The sequence below is a fragment of the Ammodytes marinus genome (genome assembly GCF_949987685.1).
Source record: "Ammodytes marinus genome assembly, chromosome: 4".
Taxonomy (NCBI): domain Eukaryota; kingdom Metazoa; phylum Chordata; class Actinopteri; order Uranoscopiformes; family Ammodytidae; genus Ammodytes; species Ammodytes marinus.
Window position 1 is genome coordinate 14811372 of NC_137233.1, and position 19223 is coordinate 14830594.

The 19223-nt window shown below is 40.7% G+C and overlaps 2 protein-coding genes across 2 annotated transcripts; one reads left to right on the forward strand and one right to left on the reverse strand.

Annotated features, from left to right (window-relative positions):
* On the forward strand, positions 1–12201 carry plch2b (phospholipase C, eta 2b; the record flags this gene model as incomplete). The annotated part of the gene is made up of 21 exons (XM_080025506.1): positions 1–358; positions 1288–1434; positions 1895–2138; positions 2336–2471; positions 3130–3300; positions 3618–3711; positions 3812–4015; positions 4126–4246; positions 4332–4503; positions 4625–4735; positions 8628–8711; positions 8889–8980; positions 9072–9160; positions 9271–9456; positions 9559–9666; positions 9746–9870; positions 9971–10055; positions 10153–10299; positions 10739–10818; positions 10905–11949; positions 12066–12201. The coding sequence occupies 21 exons, from the start codon at positions 1–3 to the stop codon at positions 12095–12097; spliced, it is 3831 nt and encodes a 1276-aa protein (XP_079881632.1). The 3' UTR covers positions 12098–12201.
* Positions 12202–12578: 377 nt separating this feature from the next.
* On the reverse strand, positions 12579–17394 carry grik6 (glutamate receptor, ionotropic, kainate 6). Its single transcript, XM_080025547.1, has 10 exons — positions 17367–17394; positions 17171–17256; positions 15917–15948; positions 15639–15818; positions 15224–15447; positions 14971–15068; positions 14607–14824; positions 14314–14533; positions 13972–14216; positions 12579–12768 (listed from the first exon to the last, which is right to left on the reverse strand). Exons 2-10 carry the CDS (start codon positions 17235–17237, stop codon positions 12649–12651), a joined length of 1404 nt encoding a protein of 467 aa, XP_079881673.1. The 5' UTR covers positions 17238–17256; positions 17367–17394; the 3' UTR covers positions 12579–12648.
* Positions 17395–19223: the final 1829 nt, after the last annotated feature.

Sequence of the window (19223 nt, forward strand, 5' to 3'; positions counted from 1 at the left end):
ATGGGACAGGAGAGTTGGACTCCAATGCACAGTTCAGGGATGAACAGCACCCCGCAGATGGCACCTCTTTCTCCAGGGCTGGGTGGCAGCCCACCGCTGGCCTCTCTTTCCCCCAAGAAGACCACCACCTTTCAGTCTCCTTTAGGCTCTCTGTCACCAGGAATGTTCTCCCCCTCGCTCTCTAAGAACTCCTTTCATCGGGCCAAACAGGCCTCTAGTCCCATGGAATCGCCCACAATGTCCATTATGAGCTCCCCAAAACTCTGGCAGAAAGCATCCATCTCCAGACTTGCAGAGGAGTTTTTCTGGATTGGTGGCAGTGTGGTCGCACAGCCGAAATGGAGACTGGGACAGATAGGTAAGATTCACTAATGGCTCAATAAATACAGTTGTCTTCAAACACTGAAATGCTGTAGTCTACAATGTCAACTGTTTTTTGTTTGTGCCTACAAGATGTTGCAAACTAACATACTGGACACATAAGAACAATATGATATTAGGACCTTAACGCTAACCCATCTGGGTCACTAGAATTTGAAATCCTAACCTTGATATTTTCCACCAATTGGACTCTAAATGACACAAGTTTCCCCACACAGTAAGCAGTTTGTTTCAGGCAGGCCTGTGAGTAGATAACGGGCATATGGACAGTAGACAATCCTTTAGGATTAGCCTGAATAAAGTTCCAGCTTGGGTCACATGCAACTGAGCTTCAGATTACAAACAAAGGTTACCTGCTCTCAGCAAGCAAAACAACCACACCTCCTCACCATGACCTGAATGTGAACACTGTAAACAAGAAGATATGCTATTTTTGTACAAGCACCATGCACACACCATGCTTAAGCATGTGAGGTTGACAAAGAAAAATCAGGAGAACTAATGGATTGTTAATGGATATGTGTTTTAGCAGTAGTTACAAAGTATCTGTTCCTCCTTCTCTTGCCACTTGTCATTAACACATATACAGCTACTTAAATCCCTGTGTGACGTAGCCTATAATCTCATAAACAACTGCTTGATGGTAAACCTCTACTTGTTGGGTCTGCCTCAGGGATTCCTTTGGGTCAGTTATATGTCTTCTTGCACACAATCATAACACATGCAGTATTTCATTAATTGCAAATTCTCTAAGGAAAATAAGCTAAGAAAACTAGAAAAATTAACCAGCTTTGGCACCAACATGCTACATTTATCATACAGTATGCTGAATATTTGCATGCTCTACATACTGTAGATTTCTTGACTCTTGACGTGAACACCGTGTGTCCTCTTGCTCTCCTGTAGTGGAGAGGTGCATGTGCACCATGCAGACTGGCACTCAGATGAGCAAACTGAAGGGGAAGAAGAAAGGACTGGTCCGATTCTTTTACCTTGACGAGCACAGGTCCTGCATCCGGTGGCGGCCCTCCAGGAAACATGACAAGGCCAAAAGTGAGCCATCACCACTCTACATTTTCAGGGATATTTCTGATCAAATGTCACATCACGCTTGGCTGATACCCCTCTTCTTGTATTGTTCCATGCAACATGTGCCAATTAAAGTTAAGTTGTGTTTGAGTGTACTTAATGGGAGAACAAGCTGTAAATAGTTCACTAAATAGTTGCCTCTGTTATCAATTATGATTTTTTTTCTGCACCACACACATAAGATAAAACAATACTAACTCAAAGTTTACTTTGCTTCACAATCGTCATATAACCATTATCTTATATTGTCACATCAAACATTTTACCTCATCATGATGCATTCTGCTTTTTTCACTCACTTCCAAAACTAATAAGAGTACTTGAGAGGAAGTTGTCACTATAGACATGTATCACTGAAACAAACACTTTAATTTAAAAAGTTATGTATCTCTGGATGACCCCTGTCACATTTCATCTGTTTCAGTTACTATTGATTCCATCCATGAAGTCTGCGAAGGGAAAAAATCTGAGGTCTTCAGGCGGTATGCAGACAACCGCTTTGACCCAAACTGCTGCTTCAGTATTTACTACGGGGAGCGTGTAAAGTCCCTGGACCTGGTCTCCACTAACGCAGATGAGACCCGCACCTGGGTTCATGGGCTGAAGTACCTCATGGCTGGTATCAGTGATGAAGATAGTTTGGCTCGGAGGCAACGCACCCGTGATCAATATCCTTAATCCAGCCTCTTATACCCATGTTTAATCCCTAAATGATTATTGCAAAACCATCATATTTAACTGATCATATTCCTACAAAGTGGAAGTTAACACATCCATTTGTAGAACATGTTTGGAACAATCTGACAGAACAACATATGGTGAACTTAACCCATCATGATCCTTGTAGTTTCCTCCTTAACTGCAGCCTCACGTGGTTAAAACAGACTTTCTCCGAAGCCGACAAAAACGGAGATGGCACCTTGAGCATTGGAGAGGTTCACCAGCTGCTCCACAAACTCAATGTGAATTTAACCAAGCAGAAAGTCAGGCAGATGTTCCATGTAAGCATTGTGCATGACCCACCATCAAAGCTACCTCTTTAGTTTTGTATAGTGTTCAGTAATCTAGTGTAAATAATGTCTCCCAACTGGAATTGTTATTCATTAAATTGTATTCACATTTTGTTAAGCTACAACAATATATAACTGCTCTGTGTGACATTGTAGTAGCCGCAGCAGTCATCAGTGCTAAATGCTAACGTCAGCATGATAACATCCTAACCCATGCCGTGCTAACTTTGGAAGTAGGCCTACAATTTTACAACATGATAGAATATGGAACAGTGTGATGTTATGTGACCTTCACATAGTTTCAGTCACAGACACAGTAAAACAAAAGAATAGAGACAGAGCCAGCAGACAAATGTGTATGCGTATGGCCAGACAGTGCAGGAGAGTGCCACAGGAAGCCCATACCGCCACCACTGAACAGATGGCTTTAGCACTGCAATATTGCCTTAGTTCAGTAGCTAGACTATCCTTGTGACTCGGATAGTCTCAGTGAACGAGCTTCATCATGTTTGATGGTTGTAGAGATATGTCCTTCAGACGGGTGTATGGTGGTATATGTTTTCTTTGGCAGAGGCCTGGGGTTATCTCAAATGAAACACACTGAGACAGTTATTTCTTGCTCCTAAAATACTTTTGTCGTTATCTGTAGGATGCAGACACAGATGAGAACCAGGGCTCTCTGGGCTTTGAAGAATTCTGTTCGTTTTATAAGATGATTTCTACACGCAGAGACCTCTACCTGATAATGATCTCCTACAGCAATCAGAAAGAAGTCTTGGATCTTCAAGACCTTGCACGCTTTTTGGAGAATGAACAGAAGGTACGAAACATGTAAAAACTTCCAACAGTTTATTTAGTATATGGTATAGTATAACTTTAATTGAATCACACCCCATTTTGGACTTTATCAGAGGTTCACATTTTTCCAACAATCAATATACGTATAGAGTAACTTATTTGACTGAATCAAAGGCATAGGTAGCAAACCGACAAGGTTCAAGCCTAAATATAAACTTATCTAAAACTTTCAACAATGTCCAATTGTTGCTAGTTCACAATAAAAGTATTAAAAATATGTGTAAAATATTCAATCCATTAAACCAGAATCTGACATTTGTGATATTGTTTTATTTTCAGATGCGAGGTCTGCCCAGAGAGTATCTAGTTGACATAGTGGCCAGGTTTGAGCCATGTCCCTATAACCTGCAGCATATGGTACTGGGTATTGATGGTACGGGGAACATGCTGATATGAACTCATTTAACAATGTTGGACCAGACATGACATCAAAATACAAATGACACACCTGGTCTGACACATTCTTCTTTCAGGTTTTACTAACTTCATGAGGAGTCCTGCAGGTGATATCTTCAACCCTGAGCACAATCATGTGAACCAGGACATGACACAGCCTCTTAATAACTACTTCATCTCCACCTCGCACAACACCTACCTATCAGGAGACCAGCTGCTCTCTGAGTCTAGAGCGGAAATGTACGCCTATGTTCTCCAGGCAGGCTGTCGCTGTGTGGAGGGTAAGAGCCTGCATAACCAGAACCTCAGCTCTCTTCATTGTAATTTCACATTGCAGACAAGATGACTCACCCAGGCTTAATTCTTTTGTTCCGTCTTTGTCCTCTGTCAGTGGACTGCTGGGATGGGCCTGATGGGGAGCCCATTATTCATCACGGCTACACCTTGACATCCAAAATTCTCTTCAAGGAAGTCATCGAAATAATCGACAAATATGCCTTCACCAAATCACAGTAGGTGCTCCTGGGTTCTTATACTGATGTGTTTTGTCAAACTTTCACAATAACAGGCGCACCTGGTATACCTCCTTCCCCACAGGTACCCAGTGATCCTATCCATAGAGAACCACTGCACTGTGCCTCAACAGAAGAAGATGGCTGAGTATCTAAAGGAGGTGCTACAGGAAAAACTGGATCTGTCCAATGTCAACGTACATGAATGCAAGAGGCTACCCTCCCCCGAGGTCCTGAAAGGGAAGGTTTTAGTCAAGGTAAAGGTTTTTGGAAAAAAAAAATCTGAGCTCCAACGATACTCAAACAAAGTACTTATAGTGTGCAGAACACAAAGGATATGATCTTGCGAATTTTCTAATTCTATTTCTTGTTCTCCAGGGGAAAAAGCTGCCAGCAAACCTTGATCCTTTTGCAGAGGAAGGTGACGTTTCTGATGAAGACACCGGTGATGAGGAGGAGGAGGAAGAAGAAGATGAGGATAATGCTCAGGCAAGTGAAACTGAGTTATACACTGAACAAAAATTTAAACGCAACACTTTTGTTTTTGCTCCTATTTTCCACGCACTTAACTCAAAAATCTAGAACTTTTTTTACATAAACAAAATAACCATCTCTCTTAAATATTGTTCACAAATCGGTCTAAATCTGTGTTGGGGGGCATGTCTCCTTTGCCGAGATCATCCATCCCACCTCACAGGTGTGGCATATCAAGATGCTGATTAGACAGCATGAATATTGTACAGGTGTGCCTTAGAGTGCCCACAATAAAAGGCCATTCTGAAATGTGCAGTTTTGCTTTATTGGTGGGGTGTGGGGGGGTCAGAAAACCAGTCAGTTAAAAAAACAAAAAATGTTAACCATTATTTACACAGGTAAATCCCATTGAGACCGGATACTCTTTTTCAAGGGAGACCTTTTCCAATTTACACGTTCTGGTGTTCTACAGATAGATAGATAGATAGATAGATAGATAGATAGATAGATAGATAGATAGATAGATAGATAGATAGATAGATAGATAGATAGATAGATAGATAGATAGATAGATAGATAGATAGATAGATAGATAGATAGATAGATAGATAGATAGATAGATAGATAGATAGATAGATAGATAGGTAGATAGATAGATAGATAGATAGATAGATAGATAGATAGATAGATAGATAGATAGATAGATAGATAGATAGATAGATAGATAGATAGATAGATAGATAGATAGATAGATAGATACACTCAACAAAAATATAAACGCAACACTTTTGTTTTTGCTCCCATTTTTCATGAGATGGACTTAAAGATCTAAAATTCATTCCAGATACACAATTGTACCATTTCTCTCAAACATTGTTCACAAATCTGTCTAAATGTGTGATAGTGAGCACTTCTGCTTTGCTGAGATAATCCATCCCACCTCACTGGTGTGCCACATCAAGATGCTGATCTGACATCATGATTAGTGCACAGGTGTGCCTTAGACTGTCCACAATAAAAGGCCACCCTGAAATGTGCAGTTTTGTCTCACAGCAAAATGCCACAGATGCCACAAGCATTGAGGGAGCGTGCAATTGGCATGCTGACAGCAGGAATGTCAACCAGATCTGTTGCTCGTGCATTGAATGTTCATTTCTCCACCATAAGCCGTCTCCAGCAACTTCGCACAGCCATTGAAGAGGAGTGGACCAACATTCTACAGGCCACAATTGACAATCTGATAAACTCTATGCGAAGAAGATGTGTTGCACTGCATGAGGCAAATGGTGGTCACACCAGATACTGACTGGTTCTGAGTCCCCAGACCCCCAATAAAGCAAAAAAAATGCACATTTCAGAGTTTCCTTTTATTGTGGACAGTCTAAGGTACATCTGTGCACTAATCATGATCTATCTACCTATCTACCTATCTATCTATCTATCTATCTATCTATCTATCTATCTATCTATCTATCTACAGTATCTCACAAAAGTGAGTACACCCCTCACATTTCTTCACATTTTTCTTTATATCTTTCCATGGGACAACACTGAATAAATGACACTTTGATACAATGTAAAGTAGTCAGTGTACAGCTTGTATAACAGTGTAAATTTAGTGTCCCCTCAAAATAACTCGACACACAGCCATTAATGTCTAAACTGCTGGCAACAAAAGTGAGTACACCCCTTAGAAAAAAATTACAAATTGGGCCCAAAGTGTAAATATTTTGTGTGGCCACCATTATTTTCCAGCACTGCCTTAACCCTCTTGGGCATGGAGTTCACTAGAGCTTCACAGGTTGCAACTGGAACCCTCTTCCACCCATTTATGACAGCATCACAGAGCTGGTGGATATTAAAGACCTTGCGCTCCTCCACCTTCCGTTTGAGGATGCCCCAAAGATGCTCAATAGGGTTTAGGTCTGGAGACATGCTTGGCCAGGCCATAACCTTTACCCTCAGCTTTTTTAGCAAGCCACTGGTCGTCTTGGAGGTGTGTTTGGGGTCGTTATCATGTTGCAATACTGCCCTGCGGCCCAGTTTACGAAGGTTGAGTGCACATGGTCAGCGTCGTACACAGAGGTTGGCTTTGGAAAATAGACGTATGAGTGCTGCCAGCATTGCTGAAGGGCTTGAAGGGTTGGGGGGTCAACCTGTCAGTGCTCAGACCATACGCCACACACTGCATCATACTGGTCTGCATGGCTCATCATACCAGAAGGAAGCCTATTCTAAAGATGATGCACAAGAAACCCCACAAAAAGTTTGCTGAAGACAAACAGACTACGGACATGGATTACTGCAACCATGTCCTGTGGTCTGATGAGACCAAAATAAATGTATTTGGTTCAGATGGTGTTAAGAGTGTGGAGCGGCAACCAGGTGAGGAGTACAAAGACAAGTGTGTCTTGCCTAGAGTCAAGCATGGTGGTTGGAGTGTCATGGTCTGGGGCTGCATGAGTGCTGCCAGCACTGGGGATCTACAGTTCATTGAATTCTAACATGTACTGTGACATACTGAAGCAGAGCATGATCCCCTCCCTTCATAAACTGGGCCGCAGGGCAGTACTGCAACATGATAACGACCCCAAACACCCCTCCGAACGACCACTGGCTTGCTAAAGAAGCTGAGGGTACAGGTTATGGACTGGCCAAGCATGTCTCCAGTCTTAAACCCTATTGAGCATCTTTGGGGCATCCTAAAACGGGAGATGGAGGAGCGCAAGGACTCTAATATCCACCAGCTCCTTGATGTCGTCATGAATGGGTAGAAGAGGGTTCCAGTTGCAACCTGTGAAGCTCTAGTGAACTACATGCCCAAGAGGGTTAAGGCAGTGCTAGAAAATAATGATGGCAAAACAAAATATTGACACTTTGGGCCCAATTTGGAAATTTTTTCTTAGGGGTGTACTCACTTTTGTTGCCAGCAGTTTAGACATTAATGGCTGTGTGTCGAGTTATTTTGAGGGGACAGTAAATTTACACTGTTATACAAGCTGTACACTGACTACTTGACATTGTATCAAAGTGTCATTTATTCAGTGTTGTCGCATGGAAAGATATAAAGAAAAATGTGAAGAAATGTTAGGGGTGTACTCACTTTTGTGAGATACTGTATCTATCTATCTATCTATCTATCTATCTATCTATCTATCTATCTATCTATCTATCTATCTATCTATCTATCTATCTATCTATCTATCTATCTATCTATCTATCTATCTATCTATCTATCTATCTATCTATCTATCTATCTATCTATCTGTAGAACACCAGAACGTGTAAATTGGAAAAGGTCTCCCTTGAAAAAGAGTATCCGGTCTCAATGGGATTTACCTGTGTAAATAATGGTTAACATTTTTTGTTTTTTTAACTGACTGGTTTTCTGACCCCCCCACACCCCACCAATAAAGCAAAACTGCACATTTCAGAGTGGCCTTTTATTGTGGGCACTCTAAGGCACACCTGTACAATATTCATGCTGTCTAATCAGCATCTTGATATGCCACACCTGTGAGGTGGGATGGATGATCTCGGCAAAGGAGATATGCCCCCCAACACAGACAGATTTGTGAACAATGTTTGAGAGAAATGGTACAATTGTGTATCTGGAATGAATTTTAGATCATTAAGTCCATCTCATGAAAAATGGGAGCAAAAACAAAAGTGTTGCATTTATATTTTTGTTGAGTGTAGATAGATAGATAGATAGATAGATAGATAGATAGATAGATAGATAGATAGATAGATAGATAGATAGATAGATAGATAGATAGATAGATAGATAGATAGATAGATAGATAGATAGATAGATAGATAGATAGATAGATAGATAGATAGATAGATAGATAGATAGATAGATAGATAGATTTGCACTCTTATGCATTATGCCTGACTGTTTTAGGATGGAGAAAATCTTACCTCTGCCAATCCAACCAAAGAGAAGAGGCGATTTGGCAAATCGATCATTAGGAGCTTCAAACGAAAGGTAAGGCTCTTTGCTTGTTTTCTTATCAGCTTGTATTTTCATATTGTCCTTCTACTTGTTGTACTCTTTCCCAGCCAAAATAACAATTACAAACAATATATTTGACATATTCAGACAGGTTGTGCAAAAATAAAAAACAGCCATGTAAACATTGAAGTGACTGTTCTTTTTTTTCAGCGAAAAAAGAAAAGAATTAAAAATAAGGCGGCTTCTGATGGCGAATCAGATCACAGCAGCAGGGAAAAGACACACATCGTTTACCATCCTAAGTAGGGCTTGTCACTGAAGTAGACTTAGCCATTTCAAATTCATAGAATTAGCTGTTACACTTGTGCTAAATGTCTATGACTCTACTTTCAGGAAGAGGAAGACGATGAGGTTGTCCAGAGCTCTGTCAGATCTGATCAAGTACACCAAATCTGTCCGAGTCCATGAGATAGAAACACAAGGTAAGCGGTCTTCAAAGTGAACCTCAAACCTTAAGTCTGTACATATTTTTACCAAACCCATAATCTGACGTATCAAATTAATGTTTTGTGTTTTTTTATCTTTCTGACAGCATTTGCGAACAGCTGGCAGGTATCGTCCCTCAACGAGACTGTAATGAACCAGATCTTACAGCTGAAGCCGGGCGAGTTGGTCCGTTTCAACCAACGGCAACTCATAAGAGTCTACCCATGCAACTTTAGAGTCGACTCGAGCAACTTCAACCCGCAGCCATACTGGAATGCAGGATGCCATATGGGTAAGACTGTCAATGCTGCTTGCTTTTTAAATTACAATGAGAGGTATGTCCATTGCTGTCACAGTTTGTCATTTGTGTATATCTGTTGACATTTCGCTTCAGTTGCCCTGAATTATCAAACAGAGGGACGTATGCTTGAACTGAACCAAGCCAAGTTCTCCAGCAATGGAAACTGTGGATATATTCTGAAGCCTAAGTGCATGCGTAAAAGTAAGTGTGAATGCAGAATGTGCATTGATGGTAGATATTTGAGTGGTTAGTCAATTTTATTTTTTATTTTTTTTCTCAGCTAACTTTAACCCTGTGATTGAGGATCCCCTGCCAGGACACAGAAAGACTCAGTTAGTGCTGAAAGTCATTAGCGGACAGCAGCTTCCAAAACCCAAAGACTCCATGTTTGGGGACAGAGGAGAAGTGAGGCCAAATAAACACCGGACATAATCTATTATTAATTCACCTGACAAACCTTTTCTTCACTAAAATGCTATATTTGCTCCTGTTTTTGTGATTCCAGATTATCGATCCGTTTGTTGAGGTTGAGATCATCGGTCTACCTGTTGATTGTTCCAAGCAGCAGACCAAGGTGGTGGATGACAATGGTATAAGAAAAAGAAAAAAAAATATTGCAGTACAAATGTCATAACGGACAGTTTCATATTTTTCAGTCAGTGTAACTTCCCGTCCACTGTCATTCAGGTTTCAACCCAATGTGGGAGGAGACCCTTGTCTTCAACATTCTAATGCCAAAGATCGCCCTGGTGCGTTTCCAAGTGTGGGATCACGATCCTATTGGACGAGATTTTATTGGACAGAGAACTGTTGCTTTCACAAGTATGATGCCAGGTAAGGAAATGCAATGTTTTTCTGTGTTTCAAGATGAAACGTACTGTGATTCACTTCGTCAGAGAGCTGAATGAGAAAATGTAGGCCTACCCCTCTTGTGTCTGGCTGATCAGCAAGGCTACAACCAGCATAGTTAGCTTACAGGCTGCACAGTGGTAAAAGGGAGAAACAACAAACCTGGCTCCTCCCAAATGTAACAAAATGGCACCTTTAAAACAAACTACTTAACTAATTATATGTATAGGAACTTCATGGGGTCACACCGTTATGACAGCTCTTCAGGAAGTTGCTGCATCAGGTCTAGAAATAGCCCACATGTAATCCTTAGTGAGACCAGAATTTGCAAGAGAGCTAATTTTTATATTTCCCAGATGTCAAACTACTCCATTAATATGAATGAAATTGAGGTTAACGTGATTTTTTTATGCATACTGTTCAGGTTATCGGCATGTGTACCTGGAGGGGATGGCGGAGGCGTCCATCTTTGTTCATGTCTCTATCAATGATGTAACAGGAAAGGTAAGCTACTCCACATAAACTCAAAAATGTAATTTCATCTGCATAACCTTTCTATCTTATAACCTTTGGTGTCCTTTGTAATACAGATCAAACCAACAAATGCAGTGCAAGTGGCCAGAAAACACATAAAAAAAGCAGCCAAGAAGCACATGAAGCAGAGGCAGCCTTCTTTAGACTGCTCTGTCATGTCTTCAGAAGACGGACGCGCTCTGTACTTCCGCAACGATCTGGATACCATTTCTCAGGACAGCAGGATTTGGGAAATGTCTCCTCTTGTTCAAGGGCCGGCAGCCAAGGCTTCCCTTCACAAAGGGGCAATGAGTGAGCCAGTGAGGCGAGCTCACAAAGTTAAAATTCATGAACCAGAGTCAAGGAGAGGGATTTTCAGCCGGATGTCTTCCACTGATTCCCACAACCCGGGGGCTGCTCCCTATGCAAAAGTGGATAGCTTTGACCTTGAGACCTATTCCCCGGGTTCTGGTTTTGATGGTCTTGCTCCTGACAGCCAAAATCCAATTCAAGAAGAGTTGGAGAATGAAATTGACGACTCACCACAGTCAAACTTTGCTCAGACATTTGTACCAGAGCAGTCTGAGAAATTACCCACAGAACCAGAGACAGACAAGGACATTGCTATTAAATCTAAGCAACCACCAGGAATTCAAAGTTACACTGACTCAGTCCCTCAGCCCCAGCTCGTGCCACATCCTACAGCCAAATCCTTTCCACTTATCCCTCCATCTTCCCCTGCCAGGGTGAGACGGACCCTCGAGGCTCCGGCCACAAACCAACCGTTCACAACAATACGAACAAAGGCCCGCTCACGTAGTTGCCCTCGAAAACAGATTTCCTCTACCTTAACACCCATGGTCAACCGCAAGCCGGCTTTCCACTGGCAGACACAGCTAGCACAAAACTGCGGCATCCAGGTGAGGCCAATACCCAATGGCCTCTACCTGTCCGACAGCACATCTAGCAGCGGAGAAGGCAGCACTGACAGCCTGGAGCTTGTGCCGCTCTGTGTGCCAGCTGAGGCCGGGCAACGTGAGGGCACCCTGCAGAGGGAGATGAAGGCCCTTTTCGAGCGGAAGATGAGAGAGATCCGCTGTAAATCACCGCTTTTTCTCGACGGTGAGTCAAACTGTAGTTGATGTGGATACACATTTGCAAAAAGAGAAACAATATAAAATAACTGCATATACAAAAGTAAAGTGGTGTATTCAATTATTTGTGCTGGTTTTTTTCAGATGAAAGTCCTTCCGAAGGCGAAGATGAATAAAAAGAGTGATTGTGCAACCACAAAAGGGAGTGAAGATGTCTTAATAAATGTGATGACATCACACAGAATTCCACAGTAAAACAGTTTTTTTTAATAATTTTAGGCCTGCTGTAATGTTTACAATCAACAGTTTTTATGCATGATATTGTTTGAAAAAAAGAAACTGTCAAAATCATTGGATGCCATTGCCAATTGTACAAAACAGCATGATGCAGTCATAAAAAAGTAACAGTAGAACAACTTGTTAGGCACATTTTCAGTTCTCAACATTTATTATTTTACTAATTATTTTTCTATTTCAACTATAAGTTTAGCTTTTTCATTGAAATTGAAGCATTCATACTTGAAAAATCAATAATTGATATTTTAATATATTTTTTAAAATTGTTACATTCAATAATTCTTTTTTTATCTGATGTATCTTTACTAACAAGACATTTCCAGACCTACAATTAAGTTCATGTCAGGGTCAAATATTAGAGTAAATTCAGAAATATTTCTCCAATCTTAAAATAACTCAAAGTTAAAAGAAACCCTGTTTTTAAATTTGTTTAAACAACATGTTTCAATGCTTTTTCTTTGTCTGTGTCTTCATTTTCCTGAGGTCTGTCTACATCTCTGCTCCCCAGGCGGAGGCTCAGTTCCTCAGTTAGCACAGTGCAGCAGGATTTCTGTGGGAAAGACACATACAGTAGTGAAACAAATTAATCCATTAACATGTTGATGAATTTAATGTGAATATGATTGTGTGGATGATTGAGCTTGACTGTCTGAGGCTGGTTGTGCCTTCATCATTTTGGTTTTTACAGCTGATGTAAAAAATAATGTGTTTAATAAGCTTTTTCTTCTTAACCCATTGAAGACGGCTGCTGCGTGATGCCACATTGTATCTCCTGCCTGATGCTGCGTCACGCAGCATTGTTACTTTATCTAATTTTCATTGGTTCAAATACACATGAGGTGGGTTTTGTTGATTTTTTAAGACCACGTGACCACCCAAAACATTTGTGGTTTGCCGAAAATCACGCCAATCAAAAAATTAATAAATAAATAATAATAAAAAAAATACGCCAGCTGTGTCGGCGATAGTGTATTACAGAACAGTTAGTGGCGTTCGGAGCGCAGAATCAAGGTCTACTATAGGCTACTGACGAAAATCACACAACACATTGCATCTATTTATTAACAATATTTATGAATTTAGGCTATATTTTGCTGCTCCAACTCAAATTCAGCCCAGCCAGGCGATAGTTAAGTTTCAGTTTCGTTTTCATCTCCGTGGTATACAGCCGTTTGGACCAGCTGATCGGCTCCCGACAGCAGGAGTCAGTCTGCGTTCCAGTTGTACTGGGAAATCGGATTTATGGTGCCAGTGATAACTGAACTAAATAATAAAATAAAGCTATCTTCTCCTTCCTATATCTGTCTATCTTTATCCCTCCACTGCACACTCAGTCACTACTATCCATGCTAAAAGGAAGCAGGATTATAACCTTGTTTAGCACATTATTTTTAAATATTTTATATTATTTTTTTTTCTTTTCTCCCCCATCTAATTTTGACGATTTTTAGAAAAATGTGTTGGTTTGTAAGCGCTAAGGGAGCATGTTTAAATAAAACCTGTGAACCTTACCTTTTAAATGTATTTTATTTCATGTTTCTATGTGCTACACAGGCTTAGTAAGGTTTTGGTAGACTTTACAATTCATACTATTTTTTCAGAAAACCCTCAGGCATTAAGGACATGCATCCTAGATTGCCATAGTCACCAATGGGTTAAACAGTTAATACACAATGTGGAATAGATTGGAATATGGAATAATTTTTTTCTTTTTCACCTGACAGCAGTTATTTATGAATGCACTTGCACTTACCCTCTGCTCAGCTGCACTTCTGCGGCTCTTGGAGGTGAGCTCCAGGATAGCCAGCAGCGCTCCCAGCCCCAGGCCCAGAGAAAGCACCAGAAACATGCCCTTAAGGCCGTGTGGCTGCACAGCAGTAGACTTGGACTTGTCTGCTACGCAGCTGCTGGCCCACCACTTGCTTCGCAGGTAGGCCAGTTCCCCTGCCTCGCTCAGCTGTAGGATCGCCACACTTAGGTTTTTTATCAGGGGTGAGCCTTTAGGGAAATCGAATGTATTGCGTAATGTTAATAATACCATAATGTTAATTATACCATTATACATTATCTTTTTTAATGAAATGAGAAATCTTACCAAGAGAGGCAGCAATGCTGTATCCTCTCATTCCAATGACTTCATGTGCTCGGACCAGTTCACAATGGCGTGCCACTGCCAAGTCCAAAGAAACAGACTCTCCAATAAAGGCAAAGTTTCCCTCTTTCGCACGCTGGACCCCTTCGTCCATGGATGACACAAAACTCTTAGTTCTCTCCATGTGTTCATAGATTCTGCGGTAAACTGGATTGTTTGAATTCTGGTTGAAAAAAAAACAAGGATTAGAGAAACAGCTGTCAGATGGGGGTTCATTAATGATCCAATGCTTATACCTTGAAGAAGGCAAGGGTGGAGGAGCCAGCCAAACAGCCGTACTCAATCATGTCCTGACCAGCCAGGTCCTCAAACCCTTTAACCGTCAGGTGAGTGGAATCAGAAGTCTTAGAGGAGCTGAGGTTGGAAAAATAAGAAGCCAGGAGGACAACGGTAAATAACCACCAGCTGCAGCAGATGACACGCCCTGAAAGGGCTTTGGGGTGAGGACCGGCACCTGACACAACACAAAGAGTCAAATAATAATTGTCACAAGTGAAAAGGGAGAGAATTTCCAGAAAATAAACAAATCGCGGTATTAATCAGCCCAGGGAGTTTCCTCTCTCTTTGATGGTAAGCAAAGGGTCTGGTTTTACTACTTACCTTGTAAAGTCAGAGCTCCAGCTGTGTACCACAGGCTGTGGAGGAGGCTGAAGCTATTCTGCTCACTCTGAGGCTGACTCCACTCACATGGACTGAGTCTGCATTTGCATAAAAATATTACTTATTAATGTGACTGCACTCAAAGGGATTCCACAAACGAAAGAAAAAAGAAAGAATGTTAAAAATATCACAGACAGGAAGTGTAAACATCAATGAATAAATCATATCCATTAAAACAACTTGAATCACCAACCTGCCAGCGATGAAGAAGCAGGCAGCAGTCCCCAAGTATGCAATGAGAATGCCAACCCAAGTCTCAGGTGCAAAGGGCGTCAGGAAATCAAAGAAGCCTGCTCCCTCTGAGATGTCCTTCCTCAGCAGTACGCTGATTCCTGTCTGCATGAAAGGTTTGGTCATCCCCACCACTTTCTCCCGAGCTGCAGTAAGAGTCAGTGGAGCTATTGCCAGGTCTGCCTCCTGTAGGGAAAGCAAAGCTTACTTTTAGAGAACAAGTGTTTTTGTATGCACCAACATTGACATTGTTAACACACATGAACTAATGTTAATGTCTAAATTCGGAGTCAAAGAAACTAGCTGTGTAATTCAAGCTTCTGCAAAGTGTTTGTCTGCCTTTGACCCCCTCCAAATGTTGCTTTTCATGCACTTACCCCTCTCACCACCTCTCCAATCATCCCATTCCAGCTTCCGCTCTCATCCTGTCTGCCGTATGAGCTGTCTTTCACCAGCTGCACTCTGTACTTGAAGCCCACCTTCTTGGCTACTTCTGACAGCAGGTCCATGCAAAAGCCCTCCATCTGTCCGCCTTTGGACATTGTGTATGGCTCTTGCTAAAAGGAAATGTGTCAAAAGATAATCAGTGACATGTGTCTCAGCTTAAATTGTGTATTAACCTTTATTGGAGGCTTGAAAGAAAACAAAGAACTACCTTTATTGTTGTGATTCTCAGCTCTGATTGCACTGATGGCGAGGGGGTAGAGTAAGGAACAAGTTAGTTCAATAACTTTTAGAAGCAAGCATCACTCATTGTGTATAACAACTGGGAATAAATCAGTAGATCCTCTACAAACTCTGATGAAACAGCAGATTTTTAGGGGTTAAGAAAGAAGATATGTTACAGAAGACCAATTGGGGTTTTTCCTGTGGAATGAGGAATATTTTTTCCTCATTTGGGCCTCAGAATTTCCTCCCAATAAGATATAAAAAAAGAAAAGAATCACAGCTAATGTCTAAACTGAGGCTATATCCTGTGTTGAGGATTTAAAAATACACATTTGTTTAATTTAAGGCAGCATGTGCCACAATGGTTTGGTGAAATAGCATTTAAAGAATAGAGCAACCGATTACTGTGGCCTGTTGATTGATAGCGTAACTGAACTGCACTGCTATTATTGTTAAAATTCTGACTGACAAAAGTTCTTCACAGCCTGATGTCCAGCCTAAATTAAGCAGAATCAAAGAACTCATTGTGCATCTGCCATCTTCCAACACTACTACTAGACAGAGATTTACAAGTGTTGACCTCCTACCCACGACTGGTTTCCGGTATCCTACAGATCTGGCCACTCTCCTCGTGCTTGAAAAAAGAGTTTCACACTCCCCAATCTATTTAGAGCAGTGTTTTAATTTAAAGAGTCTCAAAGCCGTGGCACTGTGAGATGGCAAGGCAGTCATAGAGTATCAAAAGCCTCAATTCAGGCCAAGGCCTTAGGGATCCATCACCACGGGGTGATCCTGACAACCATCAGATCCTCCTTTTCAGAAGATGACACGTATATAAGCTCTTCAAGCCCCTGTCACTTTTTGGCCAAATCTGAAACAGAGAGCCTTTGTTTGCCCCATACAGTTGATTTATTACCATTTTTGTGAGAGGGTCAATTGGCTTGATGCCTTTTCTGTTGTCCTAAAATGGTTGGACAGGATGTGGCATACACTTTGATACTGATCCGAGCTGGCTAGGGGAAAAAAGCATGCCGCCACCACACTGGATAACAAGTGCTTTGACCAGGTCAGACTTTAAAATATCGGAACAATCAAACCATACATCAATGCTCACTCAGTCAATTTCAACACGCTCTGAGAATAAAAATGTATTATCAAATAAGCATGTTCAAATCTCTTATGATTTGCCATAATCTGCATAAAAAGTACAAATAACGTGATTAAAAAATGTTTTCCTTACCTGCAGTGCATGCTCCCATGTCTAGGAAAATCACAAGAGAAAATACAAAGTACCCAAACAGCATCATGATTCTCCCTGTTTGTATCCTACAAGATACAAAAATGACAATTAGTGGTTATTTAAACATTGGATTAAACACAGAGATAAACACACAGAAATCAGCACATTATTATCATATGACGGATGCCTGTACAACCTGACCAAAGTCCAAAATGTGACGATTAGACTTCGGACGGACCCCAGTGAACTTGACTGTGATGCAGTGTGATCTGATGTCTGTCAGATTCAAACTGGTTGGAACAGCCAGCAAAGTGTTTGTGGGTGGAGAAAGTGGACACATTTTGAAGGGGGTGTGGAGAAGCAACATGAAGTATGAACTTGCTGCTTGGCTTTCCCTGCAGACAAAATGTGTTTTTAATTATTCTAAAAATGACAGAAGATTATTTCAACAATTAAAATGGACAATACTTATCACCTCTGGTTATAGAACAGTTATACTTGTAGTAGTCACACTGAGTAGTCAAGCTGAGCATCATAGGTTTTATGATTTGGGTTATGATAAATAATGCAAACAGCTTTCATACACTGCACACATATAGAATTCAACTATGCATGAAGTTTATTACTAAATTCATTCTGTAAGTTTTGAGACTAGTGAATAACATGCACATGAGTAACTTGTATATTAGAACCAACACAAATATGAGTGTTATGTTATTAGATTACTTTGGAGATGACACAAACAGATCAGTGTCGGAAAAGTAAGAAGCTGTAACATCAGCTTCTGCAGCATCGCAGTGGACCCTGCTCTTTATTAACATTGTAAAAGGGAAGAGTCTTGAGAATTGACAAAAAATCTTGTGTGGCCCTGAAAAATAATCCAAATGTTGCATACACAATAAAAAATAAATAAAACATTGAGTGAGCACTGTTCATGCAAACACGCTGAAAAGAAACATGTTATCTTTCTGTGTGTAGAACAAGTCCTTGGAAAGATATTTGGAGGTTGGAAGTGCTGAAAAAGTAAGAATCTTTTGTTGTGGCAGATTTAATAAGAACCAATCGGGTTAAAGCTGGCAAGCAGCAAGGAGCCATTTCTTCTATGCAGCTCCACAATATGTGATCTTTTTTGTCAGATTGGCATTGAACACAAGTCAATGCAGGTTTTTATGAACGATTTGATTTTCTAATGCAAACAAAACAGAAATTGTACTGCCAGATGTGCTAACAAGAGTGTTCCTTGTTTAACATCCAAATCTGACTCAACAGGCTATTATAGTTAAAGAAAACACTATATCTACAATACAATATATAGTGTAGTTACAATTGAAGCCTCTGATCAGTTTGTGGCTTGATATAGCTTGATGTAAACAGAAGAACTGAACTAGTAACTGTGTGTGTCCATTAGCTCTGGTGGGGATATAAGGGACCAAAAGAGCAGAGTCAGTCGGTGATCATATCATCAATCAATGTTTCACAGTTTGAGAATGATCATACAGACACATATTCATGACTCAACAAAAGCCTCCTGGCATGGTAAAAATTATGGTCTCAGCACTGTCATATGATCATCCTGATTTGAAGTAAGTGCCATCTTCTCCCAGTGGAAGAACTTAATTTAGTAAACATCTTTGTTGGCTTTGATCAGCATCAAACCATTATGCTGTTGAGCCTAATACTACGGGGATAACTGAATATAAGCTGTGGTGTAGCTGTTGGATACACCACAGCTAATACACCTTCCATAGGAAATAATGAACATTCCTTCCTAATTTTTATGGCAACATCGACGAAAAGCCCTAAAAGTGCAGTGGATGACATCATAAAAGCTACTGAGTTTAATAGATCCATGACAATTGAGAAAACTCAATCTTCAGTCGAAGGCAATCTAATACAATTTAAAAATAATAATAATTAGTACGGGCACTTTGAGTTTTGATAGCTTAGTTGCATTTTGAATGACATTTTACAGAATTTCCAGACGATATAATTTAACAGCTAACTGAGTTAATAACATATTACTTGTAAACAGAGGTGGGTCGTAACGCGCTAC

Coding starts and splice junctions, on each gene's coding strand:
- grik6 (XM_080025547.1), bottom strand. CDS start 17,237: ATGATGCTGTTTGGGTACTTTGTATTTTCTCTTGTGATTTTCCTAGAC. Junction 15,949..17,170: donor CATGGGAGCATGCACTGCAG/GTAAGGAAAACA, acceptor CCTCGCCATCAG/TGCAATCAGAGCTGAGAATC. Junction 15,069..15,223: donor TGCTTCTTCATCGCTGGCAG/GTTGGTGATTCA, acceptor ATGCAAATGCAG/ACTCAGTCCATGTGAGTGGA.